Source organism: Phalacrocorax aristotelis, chromosome 4, assembly GCF_949628215.1.
Source record: "Phalacrocorax aristotelis chromosome 4, bGulAri2.1, whole genome shotgun sequence".
NCBI lineage: Eukaryota > Metazoa > Chordata > Aves > Suliformes > Phalacrocoracidae > Phalacrocorax > Phalacrocorax aristotelis.
Genome location: NC_134279.1, coordinates 27,205,481 through 27,233,148, shown reverse-complemented (window position 1 = coordinate 27,233,148; position 27,668 = coordinate 27,205,481). Strand labels below are relative to the sequence as shown.

Sequence of the window (27,668 nt, the reverse complement as noted above, 5' to 3'; positions counted from 1 at the left end):
CATGACCAAAATGGCTGTAACATTGGAGTCTTACTAAACTCGCCTCCGCCCCTGAGTACAAACTTGTCCAGTTTAGAGAGCTGCTTAACATACACCTTCCTGTCCATGCTTTTTTTCTCACCGTGCTTTTGTGTAAGTTTTACCACCTCTGAAAGAGGGTGGGGATGGAAGCCTCTTGGCCTTCAGTCATTCTAAATCATCTCTAAACCACTGTAATGAGAATTACTATCTAAAGGGATGCAATAATTCAGCAGTGCTGATGCTAAAGTATGTTTCTAATTAGTGGAAACATTCAGAAGGCGAGAAATGATTTCAGCAAAGATTCTCCGTGTCATAATGAAATATGTTGTTAAGTTTCTGGAGTGAGAGACTCAAATGTCCATTTTGGTCCCATTTTGGTTCTCTTTGCAGTTATTCCTAATGTTATGATTGAACCACCTGGTCCATATCATACATTCAAGGGCAACAGCACACTCCCTAAGGGAGGCAGTGGTATAACCAATAGGATTCCTGATGTTGGAGGCACAAGGCAACCCCTCAGACCACCATATGTACCTGCTATTGTTACAGAAAGGCCGGTGACCAGGCCAACAGCTCGACCTACACCTGGGCGAACAGCTCAACCTACACCCAGGCCAACAGCTCGACCTACTCCCAGGACAACAACTCGACTGACACCAAAGCCAACCACTAGGTATGTGCCGGTGACAACAAGGCCAGTAAAGAAGCCAGCGACAAGGCCTCCACCTCCAACACCACCTCAGCCTACAACATTAAGACCTACACTACCACCACAAAGAACTCCTCTGACAACTGAAGAGCCTTCACATGTTCACATTGAAACTACACTTTCCCAAGGAATTACAGATGACAACAGGATCCAGATAGATCCTCAGAAACCCCGAGGAGATGTGTTCAGTAAGTGATTTTACATATCCTTTCATTTATCAGACTTTAGATGCAGTGAGGCAAAGGCGCTGTACTGCTTGGGTTTTTTTGGAGCATTTTATCAGTGAGAACGAAGACATGAAACTGAAAGTGTTCATATGGTAAAGCTGCACAAATAATTGATCTTATGACCTAACAAAAATGTGGGGAGTAAGTTCTGGATCAATTAAACAAAAGATTTCAGGTTTTGTTTTTGAAATTATTTGTGATTATATTGTCCTCTATAAGTGCTTAACCTAATTACACTTTCAGATGGAAGCTTTGGAGAACAAAAGATGTTTTGAAAAATGTTGAAATGCAACATAACTCATAAATAGTTAATGGATTAAAACTCAGGGAGTTTAGAGTCACTCCTAGATAGCATATTGCCCTAGTTTTAAGAATGGTAAGAAATGGGACCATGTCTGATTACCTAAAGACTCTGTTATGTCATCATATCGTATGAATTCAAATAGTCTTGGATGTTTATGACTAAGCAAAGGCAAAATTGCATAAAAATAACAGAGGTTAACTTTATGGACTGCATCTATGAAAATGGGTACATGAAAAGCTGAAGATAGTAAGGATTCTCACAGCATGAGCATGTCATTTTAAGAGCTTCGCTAAAGCTACAGCACCGTTTCTACACCAGCTTTAGTGCATACCACAGAAGACATTACTGGCACATGCAGAATTACACGTGTCTGCCAAGAAATACTCAACACCCGATTTCATCTTTAGTTCTGCTGCTAATTTTAGAGATGGGGAGGGTGTGCTGGATCAGCCCTTCTCCTTCAGCTTGATGTACAATACAGCTGCTGAAGCAACGTAGTAGGAGAAAAGTTTGCTGTCTCAGAGCAGGTGTATGAGCACCGTGGGAGTTTTTTTCAGGTTGCTTTGGCATCTGTGCAGTAACTTTCTGGGCTGTGTTCTCTTAGGTCATTACTCAGTGAACTATTTTGTTCCTTGCAAAAACCAGTTTGTTTTCCCTGTTGACATTTTATCAGTTGTAGACAGTTTGATAAATTTAAAATGGAGACAAAAGCTGACTTAGAATTTGGGAAGATGAATCCTGGTACTACTGAGAGGAGTGTGCTTTTGGCTTTTTCAAGGTTATTTTTTAAACAATCTATATTCAGTTAAAATGTGAAAACCTTTTAATGTAAAATTCTAAAAAGAAATGTAGTAAAGACTCCCAAAATTTAATATAATGGGAACCAATAGATAAAAATACAGAATTCTGTGGAAATTATTCTAGACTCTAGCACTATGCTTCCCAGACTGTCTCGTGTTGCAAGTGTTCTCTGGAATTCTAAAGCAGAGGAAAAGTTTTCAGCTATTTTCATGAAGTCATGAAGCCATAACAATCACCTGTATAAAGCTTATTATTTACAATTAGTCTTTCTGTATCATCCCCAGAGGCTCGATTTTGAAGGTTATGTTTTCAATACGTATGCTTCAGATATAGGAGTTTGGAAAGTAGGAAAGTGAAAGTGTTTAAGTTTGTTTTCTGACTGCAAGCTTTCATTGTGGTATGTAAAACAAACACAGGAAAAGGTGATCTCCTAAGTGTTTATCAACTATTTAGGTCAGCTGCCACCTTTCAAGGTTTGTGATATACATACATAGCTTCAAAGGCTTCAGAGTGCTATACAGCAGGATTCCAACAGGTCAAGCACCAGCATCTGTTACTGGCTTCAGCAGGTAATACAGCGACAGGTAGCTCCTCAAATCAAGTCAATAGATATGTGTCTTTAATCCTGTATTATTTCTTCTTCTATCCCCTGCTAACGATATACTTGATATACATATGTGTGTGATATGACTGATATACATATGTGTGTGACATAACTGTGTGACTGAAGGCAGACATCCTACCTGTGCTCTAGATGGTAGGAATTTGCATGGTGCTAGTAATCTAATCCACAACGAAGCTGGTATCATCTCTTTTCTGTCTGTCTTTCTGCCTTTCTTTCATGACCAGTTTGAAATAGCATCTAGGTAGTGGTCACTGGTGTTCCCCCCCATCTTCACTCTGTCCAGAGGCATTTGTTTAGGATTTGAAAACTCCAGTTGGATGCAAAATAGTTTTGTTCCAGAAGAATGTGCTGCCTTATCAAGGAAAGCATTGCTTGTAGAGTAAGGTGTTACTTTACCTTTTGAATCCTGTTACTGTAGGACTTTGTGGGGACGGGAAGAAGTAACATTTTTTCATGTGGGACATCTAGAAAAACAGGTAGAAAATTTATAGCCACATACATTACTACAATGGGATGTACAGGGCATGACTCAGCTTATCCTCACCTGCTCTGAGACCTGCACTTCTGAGGATAATACAGGGATACTCAATCATCCTCAAATGTCATCACACTTGGTTCAGCAACATGGGAGCGCTACTGCCAGGCGCTGAGTTCCTGGGCATTATCTGGGTTGCAGAACTGGCTGTGTGCATGCTCTTGGCTGGTGGCAAATGCAAGGTAAAGGGCAATAGCTAAAATGCCTTTCATGTTAGCTTACAGATGGCATTTGCCAGGTGGGTTAAGCTTCAGATTCCTGCTGGCATGCTGCAGGCCAGCCCTGCCCCAGCTCACGCCTGTGGGCAAGCAGTGCCTGGCTCTGTGAGGCTGCAGCTGCTCCGTGTGAGGCACCGCATGCTCAGAACAGCAGTGCTTCCACCAAGTGTAAGCCAGGGCCTCTTGAAAAGCATTCCTCACAGCCAAACACCATGTTAACAGCCACGATGTTAAGACAATCCAGAATTTTAAAATGAAATAACTATTAACATTTAGCTAACCTGTGACGTGCTGCTTATCTGCCATGTGGATGTGCCAAGTCTTCCCCACTTCCAAAAACATTTGTGGATTTTTCATTTGCCTCTGTACTTACTCAGGGAGGGGGCTTTTTCAGCTAACTTCTTCAGCTTCTTTAAAACTGCTGCTGTTTTAATCTCACCTACATCAGACATCTTTGCAGTCTTCCTGGGTTGTGGATGTGGGCTAATTTCGTTTGGCTCAGACTGAGCCTCTCTAAGTTCATTTCCCCATGTCATCTGCTTCTCCAGTTGAGGCAGCGAAGAAGCTCAAAAACGAATTTGCACTGTGCTCCCCCATATGCCAGCCTGAAAAGAGGAGAGAAAGCCTCGCTCTTGCCTTTATTTGTTTCCCATGGGAGAATGCAGGCAGCAATTCAGTCAACTTATAACACACATTGTCTTGGAAAACAGAGGAGGATCCACTTAGATCATGAAGTAGGACTTAACTTCAGTTTTGTAAGTCTTCAGAAGAGTTACAGTGTCTCCTTAGATGGCTGCTTCCCCGTGTGTCAACAAAGGCTCTTGTATCAGCGTTTTATCACACAAGGATGGCCAAAACCCAGCACAGAGAGCACTGCAGCCAGCACCACTGGCAGTTCTGACCTTCCAGCCCTTAGCATCTGCTGAAGACCTCAATATTTAAAGTTGTGTTTTTAAATGAGGTTATCTTGTGATGCATGGACTTTTTCCTTACTTTTTTCCCCCCTCAGGCTCTGAAGCTTTAGCCAGACTTTGACAAAGCAGCATGACCGTAAATGCTGCTTTGCTTAGCCACGTGAATAGGTAGTACTTCTGTTAGGCAGTCCGTGGCAAAGGTGGTGTTGGTGCGCTGTACGCTGATAGAGGTCCTAGTGCACTAGACTAAATCATGCAGACATACTGGCAGCCTAAGATTGGTCCAGATCGGGAGCGGAAACATGCATGGGCAAGTGTACTTGTTTTCTGCAAGCATCTCTCAAATTTTAGTTTTTCGTTATTTAACCTTTTCCTGAGCTTACCCTTGGTGACTTGTTGCTCCTTGTTTTCTCCCTTCAAGTTATTTGACCTGCCACCCCACACGCTGAGTAAACTTGTCCTAAGCTTTCACTTCAGAACACTCTTGAATGTGCTGCTCAGCTTGAAATCAGCTGAGGACCGGTGATATTGGTCTGTTCAGTGGTGACAGAGCACAAATTATAATAATGCTGATAATGTTATTTAAATACCTTTGCAATTTTTGAAAGGTATTTGGTGGTTGTGTTTCTTTAGATGCTTTACCCCTTTTCTAAAAATGCCTGCAGTGACTTTGGGGAGCTGCTTATTCAGAGAACAAAAAAATTAGTATTTTTTAAAATGGAATTCCTACACTTGGCCTTTGAACTACTTAGTCAGATGCAGACAGTGGAATCCGGCACCAAGGATAATCTTCTCCTGATATGGATATGGGGGGAATGGCAATGAGGGAGGAATGTAGTGATGGCTTAATATTTAACTATTTCAGGACTGGTACAAACCACAGTGAAGTACAGAGGAATCTTTTCTGGTTACTCGGATAGTCTCTAACACATAGAATGTACTTCTCTATAAGACTGAATTTCTGCTACTGTTGGGATCTGGGTGATAAGCATTAAAAGCATAAACTTAAAGCATAATACTAGTTACCGGCAGAGCAAGAACAAAAACCGTTATCTGTATTAAAAGATAGTTCAGCGATTTTCCTTCTTAGCTCTTAGTGGAGCTGAAAAGATTGGAATTAGGAGACTTCTCATAACAGCTATGAAAAAAATTTAAAGATTGGATTAAAACTTGATTCTTTCTGCTCCCCATTTCAATGACTGGAAAGTCCTTAGTGCAGTAAATGCAGTTACATGATCCTTGAAGCTGTTGAAAAAAGGGAAATGCTGAAAGCAAAGATTGTCGGTTTTGTTATTCCTTGATATCATTAGAGTAACATCATTTTACAATAACATTTCATTTGTCTTCACTGCTCTGGCACCTATTAAAATATGTTTGACTTAATATTTGTTCCTGTTTTTACACTGGGGCTAAATCATAAGATCTAGGAGTCTTACAAATCACACCCTTCATCAATCTACCCACTAGTTTTATCCCCAGATCTGATATGCAAGCTTCTGTAGACTACTTATTTTAACTGTGTTTCCTTGAAAATCAGTTGTCACTCTGCACCTCCTGTCACTCTGCATCTATTCTACTGCTCAGAGAAAAGCAGGCAGGGCGCTTTTCAGAAAATCTTCTGGGAAGATGTATAATAAGAGGTTTGATTTAGGTCAATGTTAATGACCCTTGTAACTGCCTGAGAAATGCAAGATTGGACTTTAGAGTGGTTGCACGCTATCACCATCTCTCCCCTCTTATGCAAATGGTACTGCAGAGCGTGGGACAGTCCATGAAAGCGCTTCCTGAAATAATTCTCACTGCAGAATTTGAATTTGCGGAGTTCTAGGCAACATATCCTGGACACTGCAGGTATCCAGATAAAAAGGTGAAGTGTACCTTTCTGTTGCCCTTTCTTTTTAGCCCAGCACATATCAAAGTCTTCCCTGGAGGAAGACAGGACGTATTCTTGTTTATGAAGTCTGACTGACCTCTGGACTACCCTTCCTTTTAGCTATTTTCTATTAGTTCTGCGTGAGATTGGTGTGGGTTTTTTTTGGAAGTGGAATTTAACCTCTTTCAATTGTAACTATTCAGTCAAAAAATCTTTGTCCTTTGTTGTTGTTGTTTTTAACAAATGGGAAGCTTGGTCATGATTATTGTGTGGAATGGAATTCTGTAAGAATGCAGTGTTTGTTGTGAGGCAGAACACTGCATTATTAATAGTAATAACAATTACTAATAACATGAAGCTGCACTCCATGTTTTGTTTTAGTTTTGTAACACCAAACCAGTGATTATTCTGTAATTACAAATAACCTGACATATGTACACACCATCTCTTATACTCCCAAACTCAGCAATTAGCAAGGAAATGAAAAATAGTCTTACTGTTTTCCAAAAGGATTAAAAAGCTAAAAAGAAATCAGTCTTATGCAGTTATTAAATGTTACACCCCACATGCATGCATCTATGAAGAGCTTAGCTCATGAGATTTGAGACTATGGTACTGTTGATGTATTGGCTCACTTGGAGCTTATAAAATTCTCCAAGAAAAAGAAGCCAAGTTTATATTTAACAAGCTTTATCAAACCATTGAAGTTCAGTGAAAAGCACACTGATATGCTATATAAAGTACACAGAAAAGCCTTGGAAAGCTTGCAGAAAATAATTGTGCCAAATACTTTCTCCCACGATCACCACTCAACATATTACTTGTCGTAGCAAAAAGAAGTGTACACATGGATTGTATTTAGAGTCCTGCATCTCTTCATATCGAGTGCACATTCCTCTAATTACGTCTGGGCACTCAAGTGACTGGTTTAAAGCTCTGCAACACGTTCTTCTAGAAGATCATAGTAACAGCATTTAGAGAGGGCTGTAGAGAAAAGTTTTGAAGAAATATTTTATTGTGGAGCTTTAATTACAGGCAAATACAGCAACTTTAATTTGGAGAATGCTTGTGTGTGTGCACAGATGTAACTCAGATTTGTATAAAATAACCGTGCATTAGAGATGGTATTTCAGTAAGTAAACCGAAGTAGTTTGGAAAATAAATTCCTAGTATTTCCTGCAGTTCTTCTATGAACAAGAGCTCTGGGGGACTGGGAAAGGGATCCACAGGGCAAGCACATGCCTTGAGACTGTGACCTCTGAGTATCCTACAAACCCTAGAGCACAGCAGTGGGTTTCCTCAGTGCTCTGTGCCACTGTGTTCATTCAGAGCCCTATAACTACCTGTCTGTGAGTCTGTGGTCTGACCCTCTCGTCCCTAAGAAAAACTTAATTTAGGTGCAGAGGAAAAACAGGAAGATAGGGGGGTGTGGAGTGTTAAGTTCAGTGTTGACTTAGATGAGAAGAGGATGTGGGCATCCCGTCACTGGTGGGTGCACAGGGGCCCAAGGGTGGTGGCACTGTGAGGTTCCTTGCAGGCTGGAGAAATAACAGTAACTAACTGAGGATGCGGTTTGTTTAGCAGGCTCAGTAAGTAAATACTCCTGTAAAATTTGCTGTCCTGGGTGACTGGCCACAGTAAGCTCAAGGAATTGAATTGCTGGTTTTTAACATCCCTGAGCCAACCCACTGTAGCTGAATTTAAACGGTGCCAATAGCTGCTGCACGTACCCCAGCAGCGCTGGTATAGGCACACATAGACAGTTCACACACGTTATCTACTCCATAAGCTACCGCTGCTGGTTGTCCATGACAGTAAGGCAGTTAGAGCAGCGTAAGAGTGTAGATGCTGTTACGCGTCAGAACAGCTCACACCCCTGTAAGCACCTCTGTGCGAGTGTGACTGTAGCTGTACAATGTCCCGCCTATGCGTTAGATAGAGCTCTTAGGAAAGGCAGCGGTATACTGTAGGGAGGGATTACAGGTGACAATTCCAGTTCTGATTTTTCGCTGCCTGAGGTAAATGCATTTTTTTTTCTTGATATATTTGTGCATAAATATACCATAGGGTTGTTACTGGCCTAGGGGGTGTGGGCTGTGCACATTTGTAAGGTTTCTTTCATGGTAAATCTCAAAATTCTAATCACGTAAGCAAAAAAAACTGGATTAAACAAAGCAGCAAGAATATTATTACAAACAATGTGTCCTTAAAAATTAACAAGCCTTTGCTACCCAAGCCAACCTAAAGTCCTTGAGGCTGTTTGAGCATTAATATCCCAGACATAATCCAAAATCTACAAGGGATTAAAAAGATAAAAAATAGAGATGTAATGATTCAAAAAATGACTATAATATTAAGGAGTTCATCAGTTTCTTACGGACTTCAAGGTTTTTATTTATTTATTTTTATTATACAAAACTTCCATCCAAGATCTGTAGCCTGTAATGCTACTTTTAAAATCCATTAGCATTTGGTCAACCTTTTATCAGGACGCTTATTTTGTCCTAATTCCAAAAGCGTGAAGCTACTTCATTCTTATTTTTTGTTTTCCTCTGTCTTCTGGCTTTAGAGGAGCTCTTGCAGCAGCTCTATTTACATGTTGTCCTAGTGCAAAAGAAGCCCCTTCTTACCTTTGATTTGATTTCCTGAAAACAACAGTCCTTTATCTCACTTTAAATTGTAAATCATCTCATTTCTCCTTGTTCTCACTTGCCTAAGAAGCCTACAGAGATATTAAGATACTTGTTTTACCACTGCAAATGGAAAATGTCTTAAGTTTTTAATAGATAAGGCCCTTACAAATACACCGTAGGTGTCTATAATATCTAAAGACATGTCTGAAACACATTACTACTGTTATTATGCGCTAGATCTGCCTCTAAAAGAGGAATTTTCAAGACACTTCTATCCAATGCGATTTATCTCTAGTTGACAGCTGTCCATCAGGTATGACATTGGTGTGTTATTTCTGGCAACTGACACAGACTGGCACAGCACCTTCGGAAGTAAGTGGTAGTCTTTGTAGCCACTTGACTTTGGCAGCCATTGTTCTCACAAAGACCTCTTAAATTTCAGGTAGTCCTGGCTGCTGAATGTCTTGTAACCTCTGGGCCCGTTAATCACCGAGAACGTTCCTTCTACTTGTAGCTGAGAACAGCAGCTGAAGGGCAGACTTTGTTGGAAAGCAAAAAAGTATAATTACAGTTGAATTCTAGCTTCCGCTAGAGCTCCTCCTTCTCAACTCTCAGTACAAACCTGATAATTGTTTAGGGAGCTAGGATCCTTTGCAGATAGACATATCTTCAGCTGTGTTGCAAAGGTGAGGTGCATATGGGGCCTCTTCCAGGTACCACTGCCTCCTCTTGAGATTCTCCCATAAACGTCTGTGGAAGGTGATAGATCAGAAAGTTTGAGCAAGGGCTTTAATGTGGCTTCATTTTTATTGAGAAACTGCTATCTTTAAAAGTGCATTTAGAGGGGAATAGGGTGCCTCAAGGTTAAAGCTTTCTCCTTTTTTTTCTGGTTAAAAAGGAGCTTTCATTTGAAGAGCCTTTAGCAGATTTGGAATCACCTTTTACAGTACACAGATAAATGTTAGAACATAAATCACAAATCACATAGGCATAAAGTTTATGAATCTTCATGTCAAATATAATTAAATATATTGAATTCTCCAAGAAAAGCACAATGCCCAGGGCTGCTCTGCTGTTTTTTATTAAAGATAAGGAAGTAGGTCACTAACTACTGTTATCTCATTCATTTCTGAAAAAAAATTACTTTTCCACAGTTCCACGCCAGCCTGGAGTGAGCAATAATCTGTTTGAAATACTTGAAATTGAAAGAGGGATTACCGCTGATGAATTTGAAGCAAACGATGACCCAGGTAAAGATCACCTTTCCTGTTCAGGGCCTAGGGGTTAGGATTTCTTTTGAGATTTCTTGGTGTTTTATACATTTTTACAGGACATACATCTTATCCCCCTTGTTTAAACTATGTTTTGTAAAAAGAAGAAAACCCACCACCTAAATGAACCTTTATAGTTTTATTTCCTAACAGATTTAGCAAAAAAAAAGTGAGTTGTTAATAGTGACACTAGCAGCCTTTTTATTGTTTTCGTATTTTTGTAGATTCTTTTCTTAGTGCTCCTTCTGCTGCATGTAATTTTCATATTTACTTGCTAGTGTCAGCCACAAGGGAAGTTGCTGGAGTTCCCCAAACAAAACAGTCCAAATCACCTTTTCTTTTTCTGACCTTCTGCTCCGTTCTGCCCAGGTGTGCTGGTACACAGCTGTGATTTTGATAGTGGACTGTGTGGATGGATCAAGGACAAAGACGATGACTTGCACTGGGAGCCAGTGAGAGATGAGTCAGGTAAGACACCTGTGTACGGTCGCATCCTGTAGTTGAAGAACCACCCAGACTTGAGGCTGATGACAGTTCTTGCATTATGATGAATTTACACAGCTTCTGTTCCCTTTAGTTCCGGGATATATTTCACACTGATACCTCTTCTGTGTATAAAAATGAAAACGGGGGATTCCCAACGTGAAAGAGCAATTGAGAATTTGCACTTTCATCATAGCTGGTATCTTTACAATAGGAATGTCTCTGAAGGAGTAGTAAATGTATTCAGTAAAAGATTATCTATCCTAAAAGAATGAGAAAGAACAGAAATGTGGAGTAGAGGACAACTTTTATTTATGGTGAAACAAAGCCTACTTTTCAAACCACTACGCAAATATTTCTATATTGCTAGCAGAATTATAGAAAGTTCTGGAAATACTCTTTGTTCTGCTGCCAAATAGTGTTCTAGTTTAACCTCTTAGTTTGATTTTACTGAATTCGACTCCAAGTTACAGCAACCTGTATGCAGGAAAACTGTTAAGTAACTGGAAGGAAGAAAAGTTAGGTGCTCATATAGAGAGACTTCTCCAAATTGGTACATTTGGGGTGGTAAAAAGTGCCCTTGCAATGAATACTGCAGGGGAGAGTGTCCTAGCCACTTGCAGGGTAGAAGACTGGCATCAGCGCTAGTGGTCAGCCAAAGCAACCCCTCCCACTTGCACACCTCTGCCGGTGTAGTCCCAGCAGAACTGCACGTCCACACTGCTGGAAGTTAGTGGTATTTTGTGCCCTGTTGATTGCACTGTACGGCACAGAGAGGCTGGCCAGCCCGGCCTGTGTACCGTTCCTCTGGCGGTGCTCGCCCCGCAGCGCCGGGGATTAGACACACGTCTCTGGCTCCCTGTAATGCTGGGATTACTTCATACCCAGAAGAGCAGCCTTTGAAGTGCACAATGCTTACATTATGTGAAGGGGTGGCAGACTTCGGAAGGAAACGTGCTCTCAGGTGGTAAAACGTTATAGGTTAAGTTGAGGGAGGGTGAGGGCACTGACAGCCGTTTTCCTTGTGCACCACCTCAGTATCGATGTCTGTCCTTACGCTGCCATTGATGAGACAGTCATTGGCCACCACAGCAGGTGACCTGGCACCTTCTTCAGGCTGTGTAGCTGGCTAAGTGGAAGTGCTGGCTTCGCTTACTGGCAGGCCCACTGCGCACCCACAGGCGAGCTCTAGTATTTTGTGCACTCCTTACGACACTTAGAAAATCTTGTGAATGACTCGGACAGCAGAGCTGCTTCCTCCTGCTTGCAGACTGACATTTCAGAAAAGATCACACATAATTCAAAACATCTTTTTGAAACAATGCGTTTAAAACGCTTCGTTTCTGCCACAGTAAGTCACGCAAAGCATGTTCATTATCTGTACTCAAAAATTGTTAATACATGTTAAGTTCCAGAACTATAATTTTTAACTGGCTTTTTTTTTTTTTTTGACATTTTTTTCCTTCTGCGTTGCTTCCCAGTCAGGGACAATCTCAGCTTTTTGTTTCTTGCGTGTGTTCTGCTGCTGTTGACATAACCTGTTAAAACTAGTCCCTTGAAGTCACCCACCCCCTCCCTCCTGTCTGGAATACCTTGTTGCATGGATTTATTTTCACAGCTTGCGCCTGAGTGTTTGCTTTCACCTTTCAAAGTTTTATATTTATTGGTTTATCAGAATCTGCATTTTGAAAGGTGCCGTGCTGAAGCCTTATAAGCTTATCTTGCACGCAGAAAATGCTGATGCGAGGGGACCTTTTCCTGCAGGGGCTTGCCTACTGATACATTGGCTTTGTGTTTACCTAAATCTGTTTCCTGTTGATTGGGTGCAGTCACTCTAACTATCTGAAACAGATGCAGTTAATGAGTCAAATCAGTACTTTTATAGTGATATAATTTTATCTACAACAAACAGGTGCAGTTATTTAAACTCTATTTTGCTTATTTTAGCACTTAGTGACCTTGATGCAAACCAATGCGTTAAAAAAAAATCACAAACCCAACCAACCAACCAAAAAAAAACTGACCCAAAACACTTTAACAGATGCTTGGATAAACACAGATCCCACTTCATGGGATCTGGGCCCCCGGACAGGAGCATAATTCTTTGCTTTGTTGAAGCTCATTGAGACCAAAGAATTAAAAAACTTGTGTAGAAGAAGTGATTTAGAGACAAGGTTGGCTTTCCTTTTAAGTGTGTGACAAGCCCTGGTACATTGTCATTAAATCTCACAGCTTTTGAGGGAAATCATTGGGGCTTCAGAAAGAAGCTTTCAAAAAATAAAGCTTTGGTTGAGTAGTAGCAGGGTGCCAATTTAAATGAAAAATATTTTTCTATTCTATAATTAAGTAAAGACTGTGCATGTCAACAATGTTACAATATTTCTACATCATCAGTTTCAACTAGGGAGCCTAAATGCCACCTTTACCTTAAGTTCATTAAACTTGGATTTTCTGATTAAAAAAAAAATATTTTTAAATCTGATCTCATTAAAAAAAGAAAGATTCTTGGGTTCAGCATAAGATACGATTTTTTTTAAGTGAACCCTCCTTCCTTTATAATTTGAAATTATCAAAGTGTGAAAGGGAGAATGAGACTTCTGGAAGTACATGCTGTTTTTAGATTTAATGGATGGTGCCATACCTGAGATCCTCTACTTCTCATGCACTAGGTGTTTTTATGAAAGCACCTTTACTTCATACATAATCAGGGATAAAAAGAGGGTTTTGAATTAAGTACAGTGGTTCACTGGCAACTTACTACTGTTAGAGAAGACTTCAGGGTGTGTATCAAGTAAACAGCCCTGTGGAAATTGTTACTGGTTCTAGCTTTCTGTAGCTAATCCAGATTAGGAGTTTAAATTATGGTTAAATAAAAAGGCTGTTCATGTTTGCTAATGGATACACTTTGAGACTTAACCTGTTACCACAGTTCCCAAATGGAAGGAAAGGGACAGAACAGTAGCTCAATTACATGCCAACATTCCTGCCAGCCTTCTCATCCATCTATCCAATGGCAAAAAACTGCAGCTTACAAGGTGCATAAATGTATAGAGTCACTTTAATGTCACTGTGGGTTTAAAATCAGGCTGTCACCAAGGGGTTGTCAGAAATGAAGGGATACATGACATTTCATTTTCAAAAGAGGTATTATTTGCTTTGTAAACAAGAAATCAGATGGCAAGACCTAACCTGGTACTAATGTAAACAGAAGACCAGCACTGTAAGTCCTACCCTGCAGGAGGCAGATGCATCAGTTCTGATTCATGTTCCAGCAACTATATGCCTTACTTAGGACTCGCTGGACCTGAGGTAGCCCTTTTTTATTTTTTGATTTTTTTAAATGATGCTTGTACATTTGGTCCTGTAACATAGTAGAATTTAAAAAACACCCCAAACCTAGCTGCTTTTTCTTTTGCAGGGGGGCAGTATCTTACCATCTCTGACCCCAAAGGCAAAGAAGGAAAAGTAGCGCATCTTATCCTGCCGTTGGGTCACATGGCGCAGGCCGGCGACTTGTGCCTGTCGTTTAGGCATAAGGTGCCTGGACTGCACTCTGGTGCCCTCCAAGTCTTTGTAAGGAAGAACGGTGCTCACGGACCAGCCGTTTGGGGAAGAAATGGTGGCCATGGCTGGAGACAGACACACATAACTTTACGAGGACTAGGCATCAAGAGTGTAAGTACCGATGCACACGCTGCCTTCTGGTTTTTCACATGAGAAGCTGAAGACACTTAGATGTGTAGCGCTGGACCGTTTGTCTTCTGGGCCCAATGTCAGCCTGTGTCTTACTCCTTTGATCCCTGCCATTGGAATCACATTAAGGACAAGAGAGTCATTGTGCATTTTGTCAAATCAGGTTTTGCAAAGGAAAACCCCACCTACAGCAATAGGCACATAGGAAACTACCAAATAGCCTGTGCCGAGCTACCTCGCAGAGCCTGTTTTCAGGGAGTCACCGTGTAGGAAAGAGCAGCCTAATGAACAGTGGCAATACTGTACATGGATTTCCAAAAAATCCTGTATCAAGATTCCTCATGAACATTGCTTTAAATAATACAGTGCCATGAAATAGGAAGAGTCATCCCCTGTGGATTAATAACTGGCTAAACCAGGGCAAAGATATTGGAAAAAAGTAATTTTTGATAATGCAGGGAGGTTACAGGTTCAATCACACATGGTTTTATGCTCTTCAGCGTGCCTGCAGCTGATCTGGGCAAGGAGGTAAATGATGACCTAACTATGCCCATAATACAAAATGGTTTAGCGCAATCAAAAGAAGCTGTCTGAAGTGGCATGGAGAATCTTTTAACACCTGGAGATCTGAGAAACGTTGGGTGATAAACTGGTAGTTTAAAAAGCTTAGCATTTTTCTTCAAGCTCTGCTTAGCTTTGAAGGTAGTTTCTATTTCAGATCTGAAGAAGGGGCTTGGGTGCTTCAGGGCCTGTTTTGCTCTGACTTACATCAGGCGGTCTAAAAAAGCTCACACATAACATTCACGGTGGGAGCAGGCTACAACACAACAGAGTATATGGTTCTAAAACTAATATTAAGGCTGTAATTACTGCAGTTTATTTTCTGAAAACTTCACCTCACCAAAAGCAACAAGGATGCCTGACCTTCTGTTAGCTGTAAATGAATAGCAGACTGAGAATGTGGAATTTTATAGCAGATGACCGGCATATTTGCCCCATTCTTACCCTTTTCCACCAAGTTTAACTCTTCTTGCAATCCTCAGGTGTGTCTCACCTTATAGAGCCAGTTAATTAAATACGTGTGTATTGCTAACATATTGTCTGGCAGAAAAGCAGATGAGTTTTAGAGATGGTAGACAAGACCAGCGCTCCCCCCTTGCACTGTCCCCTGCCTTTCTTGACCACCTCAGCAGTAGCTGGCCTTGTGGCTTGCCAACCGTAACAGACTGCTGGTCCATGGACCAGAGCGGTTGCACAGCACCTTAGCAAACAGTCAAGTCAGGGATCGTCCCCAGCCAGCCCAGGGAGCCTGGGCTGCTGACCTGAACCACTGTGACGTTTGTTCCAAGGATCAGGGAATGAGAGAAAACTCTAGGTAATCAGGGAAGGCCGCTACCACAGAGAAACCAGGAAGAAATATGGAAGCTTTAGTTTCTAGCCAAAAGCAACTAAACACTAGTGATTTTAAGGAGGGGCCTACTGGAAATCTGAGGAGAATATGAATGGAGACCAGAATCCTTCATCACAATGTCTAATGAATTAGCTCTGTGTAAATTATTTCTAAAGCACACCCAAAATCACTCATGTCTATGTTGAATAAATATTTTTTAGAGTTGAAAGAGAATAATTTCAAAGTTCTTTTTTTCCTAAAAAAATATTTCAGTATCTTCAACACAGAGTTTCTCTGTCGTCCTCTGTTCCTACTCCTTATTTGAAAGTGTGCTTTCAGCAAGCATCCAAATTATTTTTACCTACACAGCTGAATTTCTTGTCTATGATCTGTATTAACTCTTTGCAGCTCAGTGATAACAGCAGACTCTTACAAAGTTTTGCTGTAGGCTTTGAATAATCTGTAAGCTGTGGTCAAAAACACTGACCGTACTAAACAGTTCAGGCTTCTGCATCGACAGCAGCAGCACAGGTGAGCAATACTGATTTATGGGATGTGCTTCTTGAAGTCAGCTGGCCATTCTGTGTATCATCTCTGATTTAGGCTCCAGTCTTTCTAGTCAAGCTTTGTATTTGTTGAATATCTCCTACTCAGCCTAAATCTGGATTGCTACTGATCTGCCCAAATCCATGCCCAAAGTTCCGCCGCCATTTTGCGAGGAGCCAGTGCTCCTGTAGATTACCGTGAGTCTGCAGGAGCCAGAATTTGTTAAATAAAAGATGGGTGTTCCTAGTTCCCATAACTAAGGCCGCCTCTAAGTGCTTTAGCAATGGAAAGCTCCTCTGTTAGACATTTTTTCAGAATACAGAGGATTTTATGTGGTTGCCATGAGCGACAATGAAAACACCACAGCGATGATATGTAGAAAGTGCCCGAGATGAACTGTAGAAGTTCATCTCACCTCAGCAGGTGCTGCAGCTGGAGCAACCCTCTCCTGAACTGCTGGCTTTTCACAACGATCCTGCTGAAGTGAAGAAGGGAGAGGATCAGACATAGAAAAACCAGCCATAAATCTGAGCAGAATAAATAGGCTTCTGTGGGTCAGTTACAATTGCCTGAGCTTTCTTACACTTTTGCTTTCTCACGCTTTTGCTGTCTTACTCTTGAGACTCCTCTTGAGCAAAGCTTCTTTCATTTTACTTTATTTTTGCACTCAAATCGTTCTATTTCTCTTCCCAGGTTATCTTCAAAGGGGAGAAAGGGAAAGGAAGAACTGGGGATATTGGACTAGATGACGTGATCCTGAGGAGAGGACGCTGCGCTGAAGAGCATTAGCAAAGACACTGCACCAGCACAGTCACCTCCTCTAGCCCTTCTCGTGCTATTCCTACCAAGCTTTGAAACAGAACTGCATGAAAAAGAAGAAAAAGTTGGAGAGTGACAACCTCTTAGTGGTCTGCTAAGTGCAATCTCACTGAAACCTCACTTAAAAACATGGAGAGCACCTCCCAGGATTCAGGAACTCCAATCCCATGCTGGTTCTCTCTCTTAATCCTTACCCCTAAATCATATTTTGTATGTAATAGCTTTATCCCCCTGCTAAGCCTGGTGAGTGCTCACACGAAGAGCACGTGTGAAAAAGGGAGAATTAATTACAAATGGTGGTAAAGGAAAGCTCCAGCTCAGAAAGTTTTAGTGTTAACTGATATTCATTATCTTTCCGTAGTGCTACTCTTTCCTTGATTAGATTTGATAGACAGTGGGATTGATCTAGCTTCAGAGTCACCTCAGATTAGCGGAATCCTGGACCTGAACTATGGCTTACTGCCACTGACCTTTGAAGAAGGGTTTGCTTCGTATTTAATAGCATTTATTTTGGTGTGGCATCTATATTAACAAAAAGCAGTTATATAGAGTAGGCACTACATCCTGTAATATCGCTACTGCTGTGTTTTGTGTATATGTGTATGGTCAGTAACATATTTATGTTTTTAATACTTACAGACTCTAGTTGCAAGGTAGTTGGCAGCTGTGCTTTCTTATTGTACAAGAGAGGAGTTCAGCATACTCTGATCTGCTGGTCATGCCAATAGATACGTTACTGAAGTCAACTACTGGTGCTCATTGAAAAACGCTGCTGCAGTTTTTCATGTTGTAATATGCTGAAGGCAAAAGACCAAACACTCGCCTGATGTAAACTGGCATCTAATAATGTTGTATGAGTTTGAATTTAGCTCAGGAGTAAGCCCTAAAGGGCACTCAATCCAGCAAGAAACTCCTGGTTCCGTTGAAGACTGAGCAGCCTGGGGAAGATAACTTGCATCGTGTAAGACTGAGCCCGCTGATGCTGCCAGGACCGGTCCCTTCCCACAGGTGGTACAGCCCTACGCGTAAGCACGAAGGGCAGCTGCATTAATGCTGTGGCAACAAGTCACACCGTGAAATGCCTTGAGTGATCTTTGACAAACGTCCATGTTCCATCCGACCCTTCTGTATATAATAAACATTTTATTCTTTAGAACTAGAACAGCCATTAGCTCTAGCTGGAACGAAATATTTATCAGAACTTTGGGCTGATTTTTTTTACTTACATATCATGCATGTGGTGTGCAGTTTCCCAGGGAATTCTTCTGTTTGGTTTGGGGTTTTTTTAAATGAGGAGCATCATCATCGCTGCTAACAATTCTACATTTGACAAAGTAATTGTACCAGTTAAGAAAATGACAAAAGATTAATAAAACGTTGTTAGTGGCGTGGCCTTAAAGCTTCGAAAATGTATATATAGAAGAAATAGGTCTCAGATCTTTTAAATATCTAAATACAATGTAAAATAAATGTCGGCTTCATATCGTGTTACAAAGCCATCATGAAAAAAAATTCCTGTGAAGCCTTGCACAAAGTCCCCAGAGACAAAACTACAGACCATTAGAGGTCAGATGCCAACCGCCTCTTTCTGTCAAAGTGCTGTTTTGAAAATATTTCTCCGGTTTGTCCCCGAGGAGAAAGCGCGGTATGCGTAGCAGAAGTTCATTTGGCCAAACAGAGAGTCTCCTGCAAAACTGAATCAAGAAACGTTTTGAAAAGGAAAAACCAACACATTTGTAAAGATTTTTAAACTGTTTTGCTTCAAATATGATCATGATTTTTCTCTTACGTTACTTTGTAATATGTCAGAAATATTTGTGAATAGTTGAAATACATTGTCCTTATTTTAAAGTAATCAGTAAAGGCAGGCATTACTTGCTACTAATTGGAAATGTTGTTTTCATTCCTGGATCGAAAGTCTCATTTTTATTGCAGTGAAATGAGCCAAGAGATGACAGTTGAACCAAGGTGAAGTAGCTCCTGTTACCAGATGCAAAAATAAAAGTACATTTCACTGTAATATGACAAGAGCCTTAGATATATTATGCAAAAGGAAGAATGACAATTTTCAGCCTAGCTTTTTTTTAAGAACAGTTGTTGCACAGGTAATTTAGGAGCTGCTGCAATGTGAAATGTCCATTTTACAAGGAGCGGCAGCTACCGTATTTCCACACGCTACTGAACCTGCACAAAAATGTTCATTCTTCAGCATCTAACAAGCTAACACATTTTGGTCTGGTTCCTCTGCAGTGGAGGAAGATGGGCTTTACCACATGCCACTATAGCTTTCTGAGATTGAGAAACCAGCTGGTTTCCCCAAAAAAGACTGAAAATAAAGATTCTTCATAAGTTACAGGGCCAGTGACCAGCGGTGGTGTGCATGTACTGCATTTGCTGACAGCAAAGGGAGTACGATGGAAGGGACTGATAGACAATTTTCCTTCCGGGTTCCATCCTACGCAGTCGCCTCCCCTCTGTCATGGAGGAGGGATGTCACAGTAGCACCTGCCTCCAATCCAAGCGCCAGGTCCCTCTTTATATGCCACATTATAGGTTGTTCCTCCCTGCAAATGAAGCACATATTAATTGTCTCAAAGACTGCTAAAATCAGAGACTTTGCTTTGGATCACGCTATGCATTGTGACAGTCACCACGAAACCTGTTCACTCTGCAGTTAAAGATATACAACAAGATAAACTATGGCTGTCTGGCTGTAAAATTTTAGTTGCGAATGTTAGAAAGAGAATCATTGACTGATTGTCAACTGAGGCCCAGTTAAATCCTATGCAATTTTTATTTATATAGATCTATACCTCAAGCACCACGTTATCAAAGCTTTCCTGGGCGTTAGAACACTTCCTTACCTACTCTTTCATCCTGACGTCCTGTAGTCACACAAGGTTTTATGACTTCAGATTTTCCACACCAATATTTAAAGAAAAAAAAAAAATCAAGGCAAGCCAATGCATCGGTGCAAACCTGCACCTTTCAAAAGAAATAATAGACATGGTGGTAACGTCTAATAGTGGTTTGAAAGACCACAGAAACCTCCTCATGCTTTGACATTTAATACGTTCTCAGAGCACACCTACTGCGTCACGCTGACCTAGTGATAAGCGAGGAAACGCTTTATTTGGTTGAGAGGAAGATGCCAACGGGCTGAAGATCTTCCGAGGCCATAAAGACACCTTTAACAGTACAGACTGAAGCACCTGGCGAGTTTAGACACCAGCTTCGTGTAGGTTTTCAGGATTACAAGCGCAAAATGAATCAAATCACATTCTAGCTGTTCTGCCTTTACCAATTCTCCTTGTGGCCTTGGATGACCTCTTCCAAGGCCAAATCCTGCTCCTTTGCTTTGCTTTTTTTCCCTAAGAAATCTCTAATTTAATTCCCAAGAGCCAGATGATGGGATATCATGCTTACACATGCCTGTTACATGTCAAAAGTTATTAAGAAAATAAGGGATATATCTATACATGTCAAACAATGAAGCAAAGTGGACCTGAATTTTCTGGATAAAGACAGACATAATTCCCCGCTGTATAGATCAGGCACTCCCCATCGCTGCTTTTCCTCAGGTTGATTCCCAATAGCTGTTAAGAATCAACCAGTTCTTTCTTTACTCTTAGTAACAGTTAACCTCATTCTGGAGTACGTGGGCAGATTTTTGCCACTTGACTGTTTTCCTGTAATCCAGCTATTAAAGGACTCCCCAAGACCCAGGAACAAGGCTCCGTTGCCATCAAACCACTCTTCTGCAGGTATCACAGGCGCCACGTCCCTAGAGCACAAGGGCCAGCTCGCCAGCATCTCTTTACTCTACCAGGAAACATCATGTATGATTGCACAGGCTGTGGGGGTGTGTGTGCACACTCACGTATTGCGCCCAACAGGCTGAGGCCAGTATTAAGTGTTTAAGCAAGGAAGCCAAGCGTTTATCCAGCACACGGAATAAGGAAGCCCCTCTCTCGGTAATACAGCCAAATCCTGCCTTCCGCCGACCACAAGATGCTACAGCACTTTTCCAGTAATTTTTGTTAACCTTCTACTTTGTGACTTTTTACCTTCCGTTCAGGCCAGGAATAGTCCTCTTTCCCACTCTTCTCCCAGGTTTTTCTCACCAAGCATTTCACCAGCCCATGCTCTCATTTCAGACTCTCATCCAGAATCCTTTTGATATTCATTCTGAGTTTGGCAAACGCCTGGGAAGACAAGGTACAGTGTGTACTCAGAACGACTTTACTGCATTTGCATGCCACACCAGTGCTGAAGTTGGGGACTGGCACTTACATGGGTTTTCAGGGAGACACCATCATTGCTCCGATAGTACTGGTGACCCAGCAGAAGTGGGGGGACCACGTCACCTCTTCCCTTGCCTTTTGCCTCTGCCCCTCCGTTTAGGTCAAAAAGTTGAAGAAATGGACTCACCAGATTTTTACCCTCATCAGGATGGTCCAAGACAGAATTCCCCCATGCATGAAGCAGGATCATTGCGGCAATTTACTTACTTACTGCAAGCAACAAAACAAAGCCTTTCAAAGAACACTGGCTTTGAAACAACAGAAGAACTGGATGTGTGTATTAGCAAGTGCCCATCTTTCTCCTCTGCAAGGAGGCTGGTAATGTAAGCTCCCATAGACAACGGGAAACCTCTCGGGTCTGGTGGCACAGTCACGACATATTCCACATGGTTTAGGAAAGATTCTTCTTTCAGAATGGCTCGGTTTGTAATAATATCAACTTAACAGAAATTAAGTCTTCAGGAACTCCATGGAGGCCACCACTTTATCAGTCAATTAAACATGCCTGGGACTGTCCTCTGGCCCTGAGGTTAGAGAGCAAATAGTATATCCACACTACTAAACCCCCTGCTCCCCAGTGGGTGTCGGTGTGCAGTGTGTCTGTGGACAGCTGACCCCACGGTGAGCTGGCTGCCTGCCATAGCAGGAGCTGTCTGGAGCAGAGCTGGCTGGTGAGGGCTGACGCCGCGCCAGCATTTGCTGGGAGAGCTGGAGCCCACAGGGCTCAATGTCGCTGCATGTCCCGACCGCCCAGAACGGTACCCACAGAAACAGCCCTGAACCCACCCAGTCACAGCCCCACCTCACAAGTCTTGATTAAAGACACGAGAGGTGTGCCCTGCGTACTGTAGGCAGGTGACGAGGGGGCTCTCTGAGGGCACAGCGGTGTGACATGAACAGTAAAACACACCCCTTCCTTCAGAAATGCTCTGCCAACCCTCTGGTGCAAATGCACTGTTTCCCTCTCAGTTTGCACAGCTGGCCTGCTCTTAGGGTGGCCACTTTGCAAAAAGTACTTTGCAGACCGACACAGACAACAGAGCCAGCAAACAAGAAACCAGTCATCAAAAGCCAGAGCTAGGGCAGGTGGCATCAAAGCAAGAGGAGCAGGCACAGGGGAGGGGGAGACGCTGCTGTCCCCCCCGCCCCATGCACCACCTCTTTCTGCACAGACACCACCGATGCTGAGATGCAGGTGTGGGACACTCTTGCAAACATCCCTATGAATAAAATCCCAAGGACGCTTATATCCACCGCCCCCACACCAAGGTCCCATCCCTAGCCAGGGTCGTGAATAGTGCTCTCAGACACAATCGCACCTTCTTGTACCCCTGGGAAAAACACTGACTCTGGCTACAACCCTCAGGTCCCGCAAGCTCGCGAGATCAACGGGGACAGGCAGCCGCGTTTCTTGGCTGTACCTCTAAAGTGTTCTTGGCCCACACAGCATTCTGTCGCAGAAGGAGAAGGAAGAGTTGCCCTTGGTCCCCCTCCTGGTGCGGCCCTCAAATGGCGCCTTGCCAGTCTTGCCCCTTACAGCACGCTCCCCATCCACAGAGGAGGCACAACTGGAAGCCACACGGACACTCCCGCTGGAAAAGCTGCAGAGTCTACTCCTAAAACGCGTTCTCCTCAGATCCTGTGCCTCAGGTTGTCACCCAGCCGCTCCACAGTGGTTCTGCCAAAAAAAAAAAAGGAAAAAAGAAAGGAACCACAGCCAATTCAAAGTATGTTTTTACATTATTTTATTCCCAGATGAGCACAATGATACACATCTAGCACAAGTGTCCACAAAAGAAAGATAAGCAGCCAGAAGTATACACTGGAATGTGATCGGTAACAGATCAAAGGCAACATCCAAATTTTAAATTAAGAAAGAAAAAATCCTGGCTGACTTAAAAGAACAAGTCTCTTGCCTATTATTTCACTCCAGCAGATGTTGGTACTTCCTCGTTGGATCTTAATACCAGTGTTTTGGGATGCCAAGTGCAGGTAAACTTTCTCCCCTTTTTCCAGACATTTCCATCTAGATATAAATACTGAGAGTGGCACGGTGAAATGCACTCTCCTACCTCTGGCTTCAGGCCTAGGACAAGAGGTCCTCAACTGGGAGCTCTCGTGGTACGTGCCACCTCAGCTGATGATGACCACACCAGAGCTCTCAGCAACAACCACCCAAAAGACACTTTGGCTTCCATCCCTCTCAATTCTGACTTTGCTCAGGAATGTTGTCATCTTCCCTCAGTTTCTTGGGCCAGCTGAAGGACAGGAGAAGTTGTGATCCCATAGGGCTCTTCAAGGTCTCCACACCCAGATGGGATGTTTAGTGTTCTCAGATAGCAAATGTTCTCGTTACAGTCTAGGGGACCCCTTTAGTCATTGTGCCTTGGAGTGTATAAACAGGGCTTGGAGACACTGAAACTGCTCACTAATATTAAACCCCACAACTCTATAATGTACAACAATTTACACAGCAACCAGGCGCCTTTATTGCACAGTTAGAAGCATCATTAAACTGTGAGCAGTTCCGTTACACTCCTGTCATATGCCACTGGTTTCATCCTGCTTATAAAAAGATATTTTAATTGGCTGCTGATTGCTAAAAGCGAGTGATATTTAATTAGTACATCAGGCAGTTTCGTGGGGCGTCAGGAGACCTCGGCGCACTGGCAGCTCAGCTGTGTATTAGCACGCAGCCCTGGCACACTCACACACTCGCTGGGAAACTCACTGTGAGCTACTCTGCCAGCGCTTGTTGAGTAATTTGTTTGCCAAATAAAGGTTATGAGACTGGGGCTTGAAAAAAATATTTCATTAATATGAAAAACAGGCAGAGAAAGCACATGGTACATCAAGGGATGCCTTCATCACCTTATGGCCTTTGATCTGCTCACACAGGTGATGAGAGGGCTAGACAAAAATTGTAAGGGTTCAAATATGGCTCAGCCACAGAGCTCTAGTCCTCAGGCCTCTCACTCAGGCTCTTTGTAACACTGTTGCTCGTCTTCTGTTCAGCTGCCCCCTCCCAGGATACCACTTAGTCCGAAGAGTGTGTTCGGCATCGCAGCAAACACACAAACGACGAGCAACCCTCTGCGGCTAGTGGGGACCGGGTGGTCCCGAATTCGAGCATCTCGCTCCATTTTTCTCTCACGTTTTGTCAGAGGTATGAGCTGTGTTACTGAAGACATTGGGCAAATTCAAACTTCCTTATTGCTTGATGAAGGTAAGGAGGAGATGATCCTTCCCAGATGTGCAAGTCTGCTTCCTTCCTAATGAGGGATCCTCAGCAGAGGAGACCCATTCAGTGCCGCCCTCTGCACCACCTGCTCTGACTGAAATCCCCTGCATGCTGCAACTAGGTCCCAGCGCACAGGTAGCAAACTGCACAGAAAACCCAAATAGGGCAATATCCTGAGCACGTGGCGAACAGATCTGAACTATGACCCTTCAAGAGGCAACAGGAAGCACAAGTGGGGAATACAAGCAAACCTGCAACTGCACTCACTGCTATGGGACTGCAAAACGACTGGACTCCATTCCTGGCCCTGAAATGCACTGACAAACACTTCAACTGGTGAGTTTTCCAACGGCCAGCCTGCCTGGAACGGCCCAGGAACGCAGCATCTCCAAACCAGACGAGGCTGCCAACGGTGACTACAAGGTAACCTTGCAGCATGCAAAATAATATGTGAGGGGGATTTTCGAACCTCACTGTTAAAAACATCCTTGGAATGATGGCTGTGTCCTGACACCCAACGTGGACAACCCATGCTTCATGTCTCAGCAATGGGGCAACAGCTCCTTTAGGGGATGTTGACAGACTGCCCAAATGAACTCTACCCTTTGATGACCGCGCTTTTGGGAAGAGGAACGTCTTGCACCTGCAAGGGAACTGTACAGAGCTGCAGCAGAAAAGGCACAGGCTGCTCCAGTGTTCTTGGGCTTCGCCCACCAGCCTTTCAGCCAAGGGGCGAGGCTGCCAGGAAGCTCCCTGGACATGCTCAAGGAACCAGTACGAATTTGCTCTGTGCACCTCCCCGCATCCCTGTTTATACTGCTCCAAGGAAGGTGAGTAAACTCACACCTGTGGCAGATAAGAGAAGTAGGCAAATACTTGTATCATGCACTCAGAGGTAGGTAAATGCCATTTCCCGAACTTACTCGCAGGTGCTACTGCTGCGAGCTGTCCTCTTGATACACAGAGACAGGTCAGCTAGCCTAAGCTGCAACAGCAGATACTTAGAAGCAGCAGCACAATTAAAAGCCTCCATTATCCAGCATTATTGAATAGGGGAGACTTACAAACAAGTTTAATTTGTCTGTAACTTCCAGTGGCCCGGACCTCCGACTCGGCCCTCTTGCCACCACCACAGTCAGGCGAGGCACGCTGAAGACACTTCAGACACAGTTCCATTGGCTTCTGTGGCACAAGATCAGGTCCTTCGTTAGTACCACACAAAACACCTTGTTCTAATTAAAACGAATCCTTGTAGCTGCTCAGAGAAATGCACCTCACTTTCTCTTGAAGGAACTGCTGAACAGGGCATCTATAAGGCCGCTGTACAGAAAGCCAAGAAAACCAAAAACATGCTACAAAGGAACTTGGGCAGCCATGAGACAAGTGAGGAGATCAGACGCTGGTGAAGTCACCATCCTCCATGAGCTGTTCATATGTGATTTATCTCAGTTGCTAGTTAATTTTTAACAGGCATTTCCCCAGTCCCTTGCCCAGCAGTTGGCAAACTCACTGCAGAAGAGCTGCATGTGCTCCAGTAACAAACATCCAAGCAGCGTTTCAAAGTGGATGTACTAAATGGAGTTCTTACTCCAAGTAAGAACTGTTGTTTAAAATCCTATTTCTCCTGTACCTGAAAATGAACAAACACATTTTGCCTACATCGAAGGGCTGAAATGCAACATCGCTCCTTTCTCCACTACATTCTGCTTTGTGCTTCCTACCTAGGTACAACATGTCATTCTGTCTCCTACGCAGAGTGCTCTACAAGGCCCCAAAGTAGATTCTTTAACTAAACGACAGCTACCAACATTCAAAGTCTTTTACAAAGTGCATTTGCATCAACACTAAACCGGGGCAGCATCAGGGCAAGACAAAGGGAGAGCTCTTGCAGCCTCACGTTTCAGCACACCAGTTTTGCTGCAGAGCTTCCAGTCTAGCCCACAGTGACACCAACCTGTCAAAAGCTCTTCAGCACACCTACCAGCAATTTTATAAGCACTACACTTCAAATACTGGCACTCTCACCTGCAAAATGCAAACCCTCAAACCACCTCCTCTGGATCCAGTCATTGCAACCTTTTGGGCTGGTGGGTGGAGAGGTTGTCCCAGCTGAGGCCTCTAATCCCCAGGCAGAGTGCAAAGGCACTGCCCGCTCGCTGCCCAGCAGCAGCCCCCGCAGCTAATGGTGCTCCTGCACCAGGGGTCCCGCGCCAAGCCAACACCACTCCAGATGGGCCCTAGATGTGCCATTTTCCCCCAGTGGGTGCTGAGGTCTCCAGTGGGATAAACCAGCATGGGCAGAGCCTGTGTTAACCTAGCCGTGCTGCCCCGTGCATACATGCTGGCTCGCTCGGGTGTCTCTGCATGGCCTGACGGCAGGCAGCCACGGGCACCACAACACCCGCACACCTTGCTGCAGTGGGGTTTCTAACTCCTGGCAGGACCCAATCCTGCTGCCACTGCCTCTGGCTTCAGTTAGGGCTCGAGCCCCTGGAGCAAACAGTCTCAAAACAAGTCTTTACAAACCAAACTGGAAGAAGCCCCGTTTGCTTCTGAGACTTCATGGTTGGGCAGCCCACAAACAGCAAACCTGAACAGATACAGCCTATCAAGCCTGCACTACCCACCCCACAGTGCTGAGGCAGCCCTAGCAACTGGGATCCTGATGGGTGCCCTTGAGCTACAGCAGGAGAGCGGGCACTTGTGTTGATTCTAAGCATCACCAAGTCTTCGGTTAAGCACCGAGTAGCTAAGGCTGTGAATTCAGAACTGGAGCATTTCTTTTTCTTGCCCATGGTAAGTGTGTGTGTGCTTTGGAGTTGGATGCACTCACCACATCATACCATGTGGGGGTACAGCTCCCCATCTTCTGCACAGATTGCTTCTTCTCCCCCCCAACCTTTTCTTCCTCCTCACACAGCTCTCAAAGCTCCCCAACTGCACTTTTCCTCTCACCCTACAGTTTGTTCTGGGACCACAACTTTTTTTCTCTCCACCTTCCAGCTCTGTGTTGCTCCTGTGGTCTTGAGCTTTTGACAAAAAACAGACTATCAAAGCCTTT

General features: G+C 43.2%; 1 protein-coding gene and 3 long non-coding RNA genes across 7 annotated transcripts in view; 1 reads left to right on the top strand and 3 right to left on the bottom strand.

Moving 5' to 3' along the window:
• Window positions 1–18,943, top strand: part of NPNT (nephronectin) — a 55,050-nt gene extending 36,107 nt beyond the window's left edge. For 2 of the 4 annotated variants that reach the window (XM_075090718.1, XM_075090715.1), the window contains 5 exons: window positions 412–918; window positions 10,015–10,110; window positions 10,501–10,599; window positions 14,033–14,289; window positions 16,937–18,943. In XM_075090718.1, coding sequence (XP_074946819.1) covers window positions 412–918; window positions 10,015–10,110; window positions 10,501–10,599; window positions 14,033–14,289; window positions 16,937–17,032 — 1,055 coding nt within the window. In that variant the 3' untranslated portion in view covers window positions 17,033–18,943. The remainder of the gene's footprint in view (window positions 1–411; window positions 919–10,014; window positions 10,111–10,500; window positions 10,600–14,032; window positions 14,290–16,936) is intronic. The other 2 variants (XM_075090717.1, XM_075090716.1) reach the window with 1 other exon arrangement.
• LOC142056241 (uncharacterized) lies at window positions 8,603–10,691 on the bottom strand. The gene is made up of 3 exons (XR_012660266.1): window positions 10,464–10,691; window positions 9,483–9,610; window positions 8,603–9,399 (listed from the first exon to the last, which is right to left on the bottom strand). It is a non-coding gene; the product is annotated as an uncharacterized LOC142056241 (long non-coding RNA).
• Window positions 18,944–18,973: 30 nt separating the features above from the next.
• LOC142056239 (uncharacterized) lies at window positions 18,974–22,874 on the bottom strand. The gene is made up of 3 exons (XR_012660264.1): window positions 22,788–22,874; window positions 21,130–21,267; window positions 18,974–19,626 (listed from the first exon to the last, which is right to left on the bottom strand). It is a non-coding gene; the product is annotated as an uncharacterized LOC142056239 (long non-coding RNA).
• Window positions 22,875–22,954: 80 nt separating this feature from the next.
• LOC142056240 (uncharacterized) lies at window positions 22,955–25,756 on the bottom strand. The gene is made up of 3 exons (XR_012660265.1): window positions 25,672–25,756; window positions 25,531–25,592; window positions 22,955–23,044 (listed from the first exon to the last, which is right to left on the bottom strand). It is a non-coding gene; the product is annotated as an uncharacterized LOC142056240 (long non-coding RNA).
• Window positions 25,757–27,668: the final 1,912 nt, after the last annotated feature.